General features: G+C 36.9%; 1 protein-coding gene across 1 annotated transcript; it reads left to right on the plus strand.

Moving 5' to 3' along the window:
- The first annotated feature begins 648 nt into the window (after positions 1–648).
- On the plus strand, positions 649–8,039 carry PTGS2 (prostaglandin-endoperoxide synthase 2). The gene is made up of 10 exons (XM_018570484.1): positions 649–823; positions 1,175–1,291; positions 1,380–1,523; positions 2,241–2,384; positions 3,399–3,580; positions 3,701–3,784; positions 3,890–4,136; positions 5,241–5,527; positions 6,118–6,265; positions 7,622–8,039. Exons 1-10 carry the CDS (start codon positions 772–774, stop codon positions 8,026–8,028), a joined length of 1,812 nt encoding a protein of 603 aa, XP_018425986.1. The 5' UTR covers positions 649–771; the 3' UTR covers positions 8,029–8,039.
- The last annotated feature ends 6,094 nt before the right edge of the window (positions 8,040–14,133 follow it).

The following is a 14,133-nucleotide window of genomic DNA, read 5'->3' on the forward strand; positions in this document are numbered from 1 at the left end:
TATCTTTTATTATTCTATAATAAACATATTATTTATAATACTTATAATATGTTTAGCAGGCAGTCCTCTTAAATATACAGCTTCAATGACAGACTTTCCCCTGATAGTCCTGGCCGTATGTGTAGAGGTCTCATGGTGTGCACAGGAATCCCAATTACTGCACTAAGCCTACTTTCCAAATACTGAAAACAAATTCTTGCTAGGATAAAAAAAATTATCTTTCTATCCAAAAGACATTCTTGCATTGTGAACAAATATTAGACTGCCTATGACCAGCTTAGAACAAGCAGTTACAAAGGGTTCTGTGTATTTGTCAGTTATCACTGGAGAAACTATAAATGGAAATATTTTTTTTTTTATGGTGTTCCAAGCATGATTTATTACTACAATACGCTGCAATAGAGTGGAATATAACATTACAACCACTTGACTCATTGCCAACTGTTATTGCAAGCATTAGAACACATGCAGAAGGTTGCATGTCCGCATCACCCTCTAGTGGTAAAAGAGGACGTGGTGTATGGCGTGTTAAAGGATATTCATTTACACACTGCTGCCTCACTTTTGGGAGTGTACTTTGTATTGCGTCAGCAGCCCTTAATTGTAGGGATATAAGGCACAACAGGGGCACTTCAGCTTCAGAAGGCAAGTGCAGTTTTCATCAGGAACGTTGATCCAGCACTAGACGTCTCCTTATACCTCCACTACAGACTACTGATTCATTATTCCTGTGGACGATTAAAAGCAAAGCACTTTTCACTTACTGGTAGCATGAACATTCTCGGAATTCTCTTGTGTTCCCTGCTGGCTTCTTCTCTTGCAGGTATGGAAATCTAAATACTCCCATAATCGAGAAGTTTAGAGAAATATCAAGTTTTATTTCGCTTTTTCACTCTCTTGGGTGGCAATCTTCAGTGCCTTTTGAGATCAATAGCAAAAACTGATTTTTACCTGTATTGCTACTACAGTCATACAGTTTAGTTTGAATATATGTGCAATTTGAATTTCTAGATATTACTACTAGTTGCAGTTGCTGTGTTAGTTTATGATTATCAGTTATTTGATTTTTAATAAATTTATGTTCACAAAGTATTATACAGCTATAGCTTCATTAGTCCTAAGCACGTAATTGTGGTCTTTGATTTAATTTGAATGAATTTATGTTATTTTCTAGCAAGCCCATGCTGCTCTAATCCATGTCAGAACAGAGGGGTATGCATGACTATTGGCTCAGACCGCTATGAGTGTGATTGCACAAGGACAGGATACTATGGAGAAAACTGTATCACACGTAAGTGTTTCACCACATCCTTCTTTACATGAGATTAGTATGATCTTTTAAGTAGGCACTAACGTGTCTTTGTTTCTGCTTTCAACAGCTGAATTTTTAACCAGGCTGAGAGTTACCTTAAAGCCTTCGCCCAATACTGTGCACTACATCTTAACTCACTTCAAAGGCATTTGGAATATAATCAATAATATCTCTTTCCTCCGAGATGGAATCATGCGTTATGTATTAACATGTAAGTACTCCGTGTAGGTGTTCTATCAATGTTCTGTCATGCAGGGTTAAATTCCATTTTGTGAGAATAATTTCATGGGACATTCCAGTCTGTGTTTTATTAGGACTCAAAATACCTTTTTTTTTTTAACCTACATCTAGTAGTAGTTTACCGCCAGGGTGATAGGCAGAGAAAATGATGCCAAGCTACTTGCTGTAATAAATGTCAGCATTTCACAGAAGTACAGTAGCCTTGTTTTAATTATATATAATTCTCTGGTATGCAAAGTGAGTTGCTTGGGGCACTGAAAGACTCAATTATGGTCTGCAATGCTGTTTATAGGATGATGCTTTCTTTAGAAAGGACAAGCTTTAGCAAACAGTAACATGTAAAATCATGTTGGTTATCAAAGTATTATTAGTATATTATACAACTATAACATAATTAGTCCTAAATAATTCATTATAATCTTGTGGGTTAGGTGGGCACAGAAACTACCTGAAAGTCTTGCAAAGGGACATTTTGAGCTACATAATAAAGAGGGCAATTTAAACCTTTGCTACACACAAAACTCAAATATCAATTTAGATGGAGTTGGCGTTTCATCTTTATAGACTTTATGGCTAAGTTTCACTAAACAGAAATCACTATGAGCATGTTCACTTATAAATATGGACTTAAATTTAAATGTACTATATATTTTACTTTTTTTCTAACATTCCTTATTTTCCTTTATAGCTCGCTCCCATCTAATTGACAGTCCCCCCACATACAACAGCCAATATGCCTACAAAAACTGGGAAGCATATTCCAATATTTCATACTACACTCGAGCACTGCCACCAGTAGAAGAAGATTGCCCAACCCCAATGGGTGTGAAAGGTAAAATTGGAATCTAGAATATAGCATATCGGTTTAGTATATTTTTAATGAAATTTTGTTTGCCCAATAAAACTGTAAAACAAAAAAACTTACAGGTCTATTCACAAAAGGGTGAAGAGTTTGGAGAAGGCAGGATAAGTGAACAATCTAGGACAACATAGCTGTAATGGAAAGTGAGCTGAATTGGAGAATATTTCCAAATCAGCTATTTTGGCCTAGATTGTTCACTTCTCCTGCCTTCTCCAAACTCTTCACCCTTTAGTGAATAGACCTGTAAGTGACAATCTACAGTTTGATATTTGTACTATATAGGAAGGTAACTGTACTGTGTGTGGAAAATAGGAACATTTGTTGTTGTTTTGGATAGAATAGGGAAGGGACAGAATGTCTTTCAGGTTTATATTGCTGTCTGTGTATCTGCTGGGGAAATTCACTCTCTCTATTTGTCCTGGTAACCATTGTCACCAGGACTAAATGTGGAAAGAAAAAAATACAAAATGTTAGGTGGTCATTGCATGAGGAATAGAAATCTTCCAACGGTTACACTTGTTCCAGTAACAGCTCTCTGTAAGAGGATTATACCTCACTTTGGCGATATATACCCTCACTTCATGTTGTGTCTACAGGACAAGAAGTAAAGAGAAATCTATCCAATGGGACACAGAGAGGGATTTTAACCATGTCCTACTCCATGCAAAATAAAAATAAAAGTTTGGCTTTAGTTACACTTTGAATAAATTATGTTGTCAATGATATAATATTAAAATTATATTAAAATGAATAAAACTAGCGATTAATCGTTTTCTAGTTTAGTAGTATTAGCTGACAGTGCACTGGGTGTATGGCATTGTTCACAACTATAGCTTTCTGCTAAAGTTGATGAATAAGCTAACAATTGAGAACCATGAGGTTCCCAAGAGGTGAAAAGTAACTGGCTAGGTATTCAGTCAAGGGAAAACATGTTGGTAATGTTTATTATTAATCTGCTACACATTTATACTCCTTTCATTATAGGAAAGAAAGAACTGCCAAGTGTCAAACTGGTTGTAGAGAAATTGTTACTTAGAAGAAAGTTCATCCCTGACCCACAGGGAACCAATATGATGTTTGCATTCTTTGCCCAACACTTTACACACCAATTCTTTAAGACTGACACCAAAAGAGGAGCTGCCTTCACTAAAGCACTTGGGCATGGGGTAAGAACAAAGACCTGTTCCTGTTTATTACATTTATAAAAATACATTTATGTCTTTGGTTTAAGTAAAACCATGCAAATATGTATGTATCTAAATATGTGCCTTGTGCTTTTTTAATAGGTTGATTTAAATCACATCTATGGGGAATCTTTAGATAGACAGCACAAACTACGTATGAAAAAGAATGGAAAATTAAAATTTCAGGTATATATCGTTTTTATTACTTGTAGAAATATTGAATTATGGCACTGGCCATATATCATCATCTGACAGGCATCTTCATTAATATAAATTACTTTATTTCACTAGATTATTGATGGTGAGATGTACCCTCCAACAGTGAATGACACAGGGGTTGAAATGCTTTACCCACCACATATGCCAGAACATCTTCGATTTGCAGTTGGACAGGAGGTTTTTGGCCTTGTACCAGGGTTGATGATGTATTCTATCATATGGCTGAGGGAACACAACCGCGTCTGTGATATACTGATGCAGGAGCACCCTGAGTGGGATGATGAACGTATATACCAGACTGCAAAACTTATTTTGATTGGTGAGTACACTTTGATATAGAAATCAATTGTTTTCAGAAACAAAATATACATTTTTAGCATTTTATTTAAGTACCAAAACAGAAATTTCAGCTTTTGATCATGGAAAGCCAAAGCATCTAATTGTTTTTCTTCCTGGGCCTCTAGTAGCAAGATTTCTTGACTTTCTACCTCTGAACCTGCACAAAGCCTTATGAGGGATCCCACTTTCTCTGTTGGGTTTTTTTTATTTCATATTTTTGAGAACAGGAGAACTGGGAATACCTAAAGAACGGTAGGAGTGCCTACAACTCCTGGGCAAGAACTTATACTAGAGAGATCTTACAACTAGAAACTCTAAGAAGTTAACAAGTGATCCAGACCCCAAGACTAAAGGATCACTTTTGGGTGGGTTGTCCCCCCAAAAAAGTTAGTCCATGCATTTATTTTACTTTCATCCAAACTGAATATAAAATCTTTTTATGCTTAATGGTGAAACTCTAAACACTGATGGAAATGTTTTACATTAAAATAGACTGCTGTTAGTGTTTAGTAGTACTAGCAATCATATTGTAGTTTTCAGTTTCATTCAGACTGTATTATTCTTTTGTGTGAAATCCAGATTGATGTATTCTACTTTTACTTATGCCACCATAAGTCTTGCCAATAAAAGTAGTTATGTGATCAATTTAAGCTTCACTTGCTATATCTGGGCCATACAGGTGTGCAGTAAGAAACACAATGGGATAAATGGTTGCTATATAGATGGTTTTTCAACGTGTTCTTTAAATATGGACTCATTCAGGGTTATTCACAAAAGGGTGAAGAGTGCGGAGAAGGCAGGAGGAGTGAGCAATCTAGGCCAAAATAGCTGATTTGGAAAAATTCTCCAATTCAGCACACTTTCCGGTTCAGCTATGTTGTCCTAGATTGTTCACTTCTCCTGCCTTCTCCAAACTCTTCACCCTTTTGTGAATAACCCTCATTGTCTCACTTCTTGTTTTAAACCTGAGGTCTTAACACCTGCCTCTCTATATATACTCTTAGCCCTTTACCTTCTTTCTGTATATTGTTGTAGTAAAAGAATAACATTTCTACAAATAACAATTTAATTATTTTTTTTATAGGTGAAACCATCAAAATTGTCATTGAAGATTATGTGCAGCACCTGAGTGGTTATCATTTTAAACTGAAATTTGACCCAGAGTTGTTGTTCAACCAGAGATTCCAGTACCAGAATCGAATTGCTGCTGAGTTCAACACACTATATCATTGGCATCCTCTATTGCCAGATGCTTTCAAAATAAATGGCAGAGAGTACTACTATCAGCAGTTCCTGTATAACAATAGTGTGATCTTGGAACATGGAATATCCCAGATGGTTGAATCATTTAACAAGCAACAGGCAGGAAGGGTAAGAATTTCCTTACTTCTTGTTAGTATCATTAAGCATTATGAGACAATTTGTAATGAAAATTCATATTTTATAAAATCCATTGCTTCATATTGATCTCAACACTTATACCAACAGACATACCAAGCTGTCTAATAGCTGGATTTCTAATAAATACACACAGACATAACCTGTGATAGAAGAAATAGCTATAATCATATACTATGCCAGATAGGTAGAAAGCTACTAGTAATAAACTAGCTGAAAACCTCTAAATTGTCAATCCAATTTTGGTATTCTTGTGTTAGAGTTTTTTTTACAACAGGAGTAAAGGGCATTACCTCCAAAATAAGATGTTTTTTTTATTATAAAGGAATTAATCTTTTAAATACATAATAGACATACACACACACACACACACACACACACACACACACACACACACACACACACACACACTATATACAAAAAAAGTCTGATTGGAGCTAGATAATACTTGTATTCAGAAGTATTATTTACAGGTATTGAAACTCTCTGCTTTGCTTTAGTTATGTGAAAGTATTGACTTTAATATGATCCCCTAACCTTTCTTGTTTTTTTCTTGCACATAGGTGGCTGGAGGCAGAAACTTCCCTGCAGCAATTTCCAGAGTGGCTATGGCTTCTGTACAACAAAGCCGAGAGATGAGATACCAGTCACTCAATGAGTATAGGAAGCGGTTTACATTAAAGCCCTATAAATCTTTTGAAGAGCTGACAGGTAAGATTTGTTCTTTAGTTATTGCTGCTCAAAGAAATTCAGTAGATAGGGTTAAATGTGTGCTTAAATCTGTGTTATTTTGAAAAGTTACAAGGAGTCCAAGTTCTTATCAAACATAATTGTTAACAAGTGACAGCATGTAGGGAAAACAATAAATAGACGCACACAAGAGATTACAATGTACAGCTTTTGTACAAATTAACCTTGTGTTTACCAATTATTTGTCTCTGCTAGGAATCTGCATGTAAAACTGGCCCATACTTTGTCGTCATTTGAAGGAATAAATTCAGATTCATATATTTCTTTGAAAAAGCTGAGTGAACAATAACCCACCCCACATTCTGATTGACTAAACTCAGTAGAAAACTATGCAGTCACATACACAAATCAATATAAATCTAAGTAAAATGGCAAATAATGCACAAAATATTTCAAATACAAGGATACTGGAATCAATATATAAAAAACAGACTTACTATACTTTTATATATATTTTATATGTAATATTTTAACACATTCGTAGAGGTTTAAAGAGGAAATGTTTAGCGGACTGAAGGTGAAAAGTCAGTGTATTGGAGGTGATGATCTTTTTTACCATATTTTCTGATACACGCCCAACTTCCTGTAGACAGCCTCTCCTGAATACCCAACCGCCTACAATGTTAACTGCAATAAACAACACATATGTTGTTACATAGATCATATAGGGCAACATCTCCAATCAAGTCTGAGATTATTATCATCATGGAAGCCATCTCATCATTAGTGTCACTTTAAAATCATGTTTGGGTAGAGTACATCCTTTTAATAAGACAAATTATACTGTGTGAATATTAAGGAACGATGACAAAGATTGTGTTGCACCTATGTGAAAAATAGAACATTGCACATGGTATTCTGTTGCACTTCCCATTTGTTGAAAATAGAATATGTGGCATGTTTTAACTTCAGTATTGATGAAAAACTAGACTAGCAAGGCTAGGAACAGAAAGCTGCTTTAGGGCAAAATATAATACTCTGAGTAGTTTAATTTACTGTGAACAGGGGCTTAGGCTCAGTTCCAGTGAAAGCCAGTTTTGAATACAGTGAAAAAGGTGTTTATTGCGTCCTTACTACCTGTTCTGCTGACACCTCTCACATAGAATGGAAGTGAAGGTACATTTTCCAAATGTGGACAAAGACAGCAATACAAATTCAAGTTCTAACTCTTCCACACTTTATGCAAAACTGAAAAACAGACTTAGCAGGAGTCAGGCTTTAACAAAGCCTCACATTGGCATTTTAGGATATACCAATGTAAAAATATTTGCATATTTATATGATATTGAAAGTGTTTTTTTTTTCTTTGTTTTATAGGAGAAAAGGAATTATCTGCAGAACTTGAAGAACTATATGGAGACATTGATGCTGTAGAATTCTACCCAGGTCTTTTGGTGGAACGACCCCGTCCTGGGGCCATATTTGGAGAGACCATGGTTGAAATTGGTGCTCCGTTTTCATTGAAAGGCCTTATGGGAAACCCAATTTGCTCTCCTGAATACTGGAAACCTAGCACATTTGGCGGAAGGGTGGGCTTTGATATTGTAAACAGTGCCTCTTTACAAAAACTTATCTGCAACAATGTTAAAGACTGTCCCTCTACTTCATTTAATATATTTAAAAGCAAGGTTGCTGAACCTGGAAGCATAAACTCAAGTTCTAACTCTGCACTGGATGATGTTAACCCTACTTTACTACTAAAGGAACACTCCTCAGAGCTGTAAACGTTGCTTAAGAAATACAAGAAACTTGACCATTATGTGAACTTTGTTACCAATGTACTGAACTTCTACATGTTGGTTTAAAGCATTATATACTTAAAAAAAACAAAAAACGTTCCGACTAGGTCATTGAGAGTTTTTAATTTTATTTGTTATTTTTATATTATTTATTGTATTCAAAGCAAACTTGAACTGTTAGGCAGATATTTAACATGTTTTCCTATTTCCTGCTAGTCCTAATGGATAATTTGTGGTAGCCCAACTATTGTATCATTTGTCAGGAAATGAGAGAAGGTAGCTGAAGTCTGATCAATGGGCTTTATTTAATGGCATACATAGAGTGGTAATGAACCAATATTAATTGGACATTTTTAGTATGGCTACACTAAACTGCTGTAAGCGGATTTCTAATTGGTTGTTATGGGCTTTTGCATATAACTATTTGCCTGTTGCTAAAGAGATTCCTTAAAAATTGAACAAAGAAACACAGATGTGTTTTCTCCCATATCAATTAATGAATTATGAGCTTGCAATTGTTTCATGAAATTAGACTGTTGAAAATAGATATTTAATTTCTATGTCTGGGTTACTGGTAACCAGAGCTGTTATGGTATTAATGTCAGCCCAGTCATCTATCTGTTTTTAGGGCACAAGCTGTAAATGCTAATGTTGGGCTATATGCGAAACTTCCAATCATAGGGTGATTTAGACACTTTATGCTGCTACACTACTTGAATTTTTGTTGCTGCTCAGAATTTCAAGTTGCCTAACACAACACTGTATGATGTACTGTATTTGCTGGCAGATAAGACTACTTTTTATACTTAAAAACATCCCCCGAAAATCGGGGGTCGTCTTATACGCGGGGTATACAATGTATACCTTTAGTTCGTTTAGGCCAAGCTGGCCCACAACGAACATCCCTAATCTGTCATGTGCGGTAATACTGTATGTACGGTAGCTTTGGCTACATACAGTAGCTGAGCCAATCACTGCATTGCTCGCCGTGATTGGCTCAGCGCGGTATACTCTATGTAGCTGAAGCTACCGTACATACAGTATTACCGCACATCCATCCATGATATTTTTAAATGGTGTTGCCTCGGAAGTGGGGTAGTCTTATATGACGAGTATAGTCAAAGACCTATGTTTTAATTGGAAAATTAGGGGGTCGTCCTATACACCCAATCGCCTTATACGCCGGCAAATACGGTACTTGTTTTTATTATGGGTGTATATCCCTTTTTAATACATTGGATGAGGTAGAATGAATGCAATCTAAATGTATAAGTTATTTACTGTTACTTGAACTCCCACAGGGCTGGTGTATAGGATAAAATTATATAGTAATACTTGACTAGAATTATATTTTTACAACTGATTATAAAAAATTGTAGCATAATATATTTTCCAAGTTATATGCCATTAAAAGCATTTTTTTTTGTTGCTACTTGTTATTCAAATTTGATGTCTCTTAAGGGCATATCCCAAAGTTGTTTTAAAGAAATTATGATTTGTTGTTTCCAGGGCTTTTATACCATACCAGTTTAGGAAGCTCCAATTCTTGACTTGATGTCAAGAATCTGCCAGTCCTTATCAAGACTTGCCTTAATACTATATTTATGTAAACTAAAAATGAGTTGAAATTTTAACATCTATTTATTTATATTATTTGAGTTATCAAATATTTATGCCTTTGGAATTTGCACTGACTATGATTATATGATGTAAAGATAGCAGATTTAATTGGTGTATCCACATTTACACCATGCTGGTTGTTAAGCGTCTGTGTTGCAGATACCCATGTTATATTGCTAAGATAGCAGAGCTGGGACTCTGCATATTTTATATGTACCAAAGGAGAATATAAATAATGTTGTATGATATTTGGTCTTTTGAGGATTTGTTATTTATACTAACTTATTTTACTGTTCAAAAATACTTTTTTACATCTATTTTTGTAAACTATTTATTACAATTTCAAATAAATTGTATTATTATATTTTTATTGTCTGCGTTTATTTTATATCATCTGTGTTAATGAAAATCTATCAGAATACTAATATAGGAGATCCCATAGCTGACATGTTTATAAAGGTGCATGCTCATGTGGCTATCATCCTTATCCTTGCTTTACTACTTAGCCACTAACCTGGAACAAGCATATTTCTCAGGAAACTTCATATGTACACACTTGTTCCAGGTAAGTGTTTTTTACCATCAGTAATAAAAGGGTAACAATAGGAGCTTGTTTGTTGAACATACAAGCACCTTGTATGTTCAAAACAAGTCAGCAGTAGGAGTTAAAATATATTTATTTCCTGAAATTACGCTTAATCCACCATGGAGGTAATTTTGTGAAGATCTCAGTGATGACTTCGGGCTAAAAATGCTGCCATGCTAATGTTTTCATGCATACATAATAAAAACAGCCTCTGTTCCAAAAGTCAAAGTCCCATTGACAAGCTGGGTAGACAATGATATTTGTTTCCCTGTTTGTACTGATGCTTACTAATAGAAAATAAACTTTACAACACAACACTGTAAAATGAATGGTGTTAAAAATCCTCATACACTGAAAAAATGCTTAGCAAATTTAGTTAAGGTGGACCTTTACCCATATTTTTAAAATAACAACAAACACACCTTTAGAAATGTTTGGTAATAGCAATCTACAAACACATACTTCTAGATAATTGCAGGCTTTGTATTCTTTGCATACCTTATTTCTCTTTTCTTCCCCAGTCTTCTGGCAGTGGCCATGTTAAAGGAGAACTATGGGGTCAGTGGTTTTCCCCATAGTTCTCCTTGGGGTAACGGGAGGACACAAACTAGCGTCCTCCCGTTACCCTAAGCTCAGTATACCGCGAGCTACAGCTCGCGGTATACTGAGCTTAGGGTAACGGGAGGACACAAACTAGCGTCCTCCCGTTACCCTAAGCTCAGTATACCGCGAGCTACAGCTCGCGGTATACTGAGCTTAGGGTAACGGGAGGACACAAACTAGCGTCCTCCCGTTACCCTAAGCTCAGTATACCGCGAGCTACAGCTCGCGGTATACTGAGCTTAGGGTAACGGGAGGACACAAACTAGCGTCCTCCCGTTACCCCAAGGAGAACTATGGGGAAAAACACTGACCCCATAGTTCTCCTTTAACTAAGGGCATTTACTTCCTGAAACTTTGGCACATGCGACTAGACATGTGATGAGGACATGTGACCATGCACATCATCTCAGGGGAGGAAAATGCCTTTTCCTGAGATCTTGTGAGATTACAGATTTGATTTCCCAGCAATGCTCTGCTGATGTAACCTTCCCAGGATGCAATGCTTTCGGCAATAACATCATCATCATTTCAATGACAAGGCATTGCTTTGGCAAACTGAAGTCATTTTGCACTTTCAAAGCAGGAAGAGAATGCTCTGCAAGTGTAAGAATTTCAAAATCACAGCATTTTACACCTGACATGTCTACCTTATTTTGAATCATCAGACATAGAGGATGCATTGGTAGAATTAGATTTTTGACTGTAAAGGTCCGCTTTAAGAGTCTTTTTTGTAATCTAACCCCATCTCCCTTTCATAAATTAGTCTGGGCCATTAGCAGCAGTTACTAGCCCATGTTCCCAATACGTATACAGTACAGCATGAGAAATTAGCTATTTCCAAAATTTTTCTAGTCATTTTTTTTTTTTTTACAAATGTTGTAGCTAAAACATGGTAAAACAGGCAGCCTATACCCACTCCAGTGAATATAACAGATAGAAACAAATGTTAGCTAATACACTATATTACCAAAAGTATTGGGACGGTTGACTTTACACGCACATGAACTTTAATGGCATCCCAGTCTTAGTCCGTAGGGTTCAACATTGAGTTGGCCCACCCTTTGCAGATATAACAGCTTCAACTCTTCTGGGAAGGCTGCCCACAAAGTTTAGGACTGTGTCTATGGGAAAGTTTGACCATTCTTCCAGAAGCGCATTTCTGAGGTCAGGTACTGATGTTGGACGAAAAGGCCTGGCTCGCAGTCTCTGCTCTAATTCATCCCAAAGGTGTTCTATTGGTTTGAGGTCAGGACTCTGCAGGCCAGTCAAGTTCCTCTACCCCAAAATCACTCATCCATGTTTTTATGGACCTTGCTTTGTGCACTGGTGCGCAGGCATGTTGGAACAGGAAGGGGCCATCCCCAAACTGTTCCCACAAAGTTGGGAGCATGAAATTGTCCAAAATGTCTTGGTATGCTGATGCCTTAAGAGTTCCCTTCACTGGAACTAGGGGGCCTAGCCCAACCCCTGAAAAACAACCCCACACCATAATACCCCCTCCACCAAACTTTACACTTGGCACAATGCAGTCAGGCAAGTACCGTCCTCCTGGCAACCGCCACACCCAGGCACGTCCAACAGATTGCCAGACAGAGAAGCGTGATTCATCACTCCAGAAAACAAGTCTCCACTTCTCTAGAGTCCAGTGGTGGCGTGCTTTACACCACTGCATACGATGCTTTGCATTGCACTTGGTGATGTAAGGCTTGGATGCAGCTGCTCGGCCATGAAAGCCCATTCCATGAAGCTCTCTTTGCACTTTTGTTGTGCCAATCTGAAGGCCACACAAAGTTTGGAGGTCTGTAGCTTTTGATTCTGCAGACAGTTGGGACTTCTGCGCACTGTGCGCTTCAGCATGCGCTGACCCCACTCTGTCCTTTTACGTGGCCTAGCACTTTGTGGCTGAGTTGCTGTTGTTCCCAGTTGCTTCCACTTTGATACAATACCACTAACAGTTGACCGTGGAATATTTAGTAGCAAGGAAATTTCAAGGAACACCTACATCTAATGATTTGGAGAGGTGTCTCAATACTTTTGGCAATATAGTGTAGATTTGCATATCCTGCAACCCAGGGTTATATATATATAAAGCAAATTACTTGTTGTACTGTATAATAGTATATATAGTATAGTTACAATCTGGCTATATCATTTACCAAACGTAGCTACAATTCCTCATGGATCCTAAAATGTAGCCACCCAAAATTGTTTTCTTTTTTTTTAGAATTTTAGAAGCAGGGGGGGTCTCCATGTGTTTTATTGGAGTGACTTCCATTTACCTCATATTTTGGTGACCATTATCAATGGGACAGACAATGAGGGAACTCCTCATCTACACAGACAGCATTAAAAACTTCATAGAGTGAAGTGTATGTGTATTTAAAGTGTATGTGGTTCATATTAGATGATTGTGGTGAAAATTTACTTTGCAAAGAATCCCAATCACGAGGATAGAAAACAAGAAAAATATATTCTTCCTTGCAGATGATTGGATAATGGAAGTCAGCAGAGCTTTGCCTCTTTTACTAAGCTAAGGGAAAATTACCTTTCTAAGTGCAAATTCCCTTGCGAAGTGAACAGCCTATTTGCCTTAGCTCATATTTTACAGGGTGCCTCAATTTAATTTGGGCTTTCACTGGCTGTCAGTTTAATTGTTGCACTATAACTTGCAACTGCCTCTTACATCCAAACAGAAATGTCTCTACACTGCTTCATTCTAATGGAATTGCCAGGAAAGCAGGCTGGACTTCTATTTCCATATCAGTTTCTTATGTGAGGACCTCAGGGGAAAGGGCTCTTGCTTTTCACTGTGAATTAACTTGTCTAAGTTAGCTGGGACCCCAGGGTTTTCCTCTCACGCTATACTACAATGACACTAACTTTTAATCTATAACACTCTCATACCATTCATTTCTACATCTTGATGTTTTATGGTGCTTTGGAATAAACAGTCCACATGACTGAATATGCAAGTAAAGTATAATAACAGTATAGTAAGGGATCTTTTTTACTCATCAGCTTTTCTAATTATGGTGACATAAGGACACTCTCTCTGAACACTGACAATCCATCAGCTTAGTTACACCATTTTCTCCTGTATTTACTCCTTCTGGAGTAATGAAATTCCCCCACTAAGGTGGACTGTGAACCCCAGAAGCAGGGGTGAATTAAAGGACAAGTTCACATTTAGTGAAGCTGTCGTTTAATAAATCCCCCACCCACTGAGTGAAGCACACCTGTGATAATACATACCTTCCTCCATACCTTCCTCCCCTATTTTT

Source organism: Nanorana parkeri, unplaced genomic scaffold (assembly GCF_000935625.1).
Source record: "Nanorana parkeri isolate BGI_ZX_2015 unplaced genomic scaffold, ASM93562v1 scaffold1540, whole genome shotgun sequence".
In the NCBI taxonomy this organism is placed as follows: domain Eukaryota; kingdom Metazoa; phylum Chordata; class Amphibia; order Anura; family Dicroglossidae; genus Nanorana; species Nanorana parkeri.

Bases quoted from the DNA above. Each gene is read 5' to 3' on its own strand.
- PTGS2 (XM_018570484.1), top strand. From the start codon at position 772: ATGAACATTCTCGGAATTCTCTTGTGTTCCCTGCTGGCTTCTTCTCTT. The intron at 1,524-2,240 runs GTAAGTACTCCG...TTTCCTTTATAG, and splicing joins CATGCGTTATGTATTAACAT to CTCGCTCCCATCTAATTGAC. The intron at 3,581-3,700 runs GTAAGAACAAAG...CTTTTTTAATAG, and splicing joins CTAAAGCACTTGGGCATGGG to GTTGATTTAAATCACATCTA.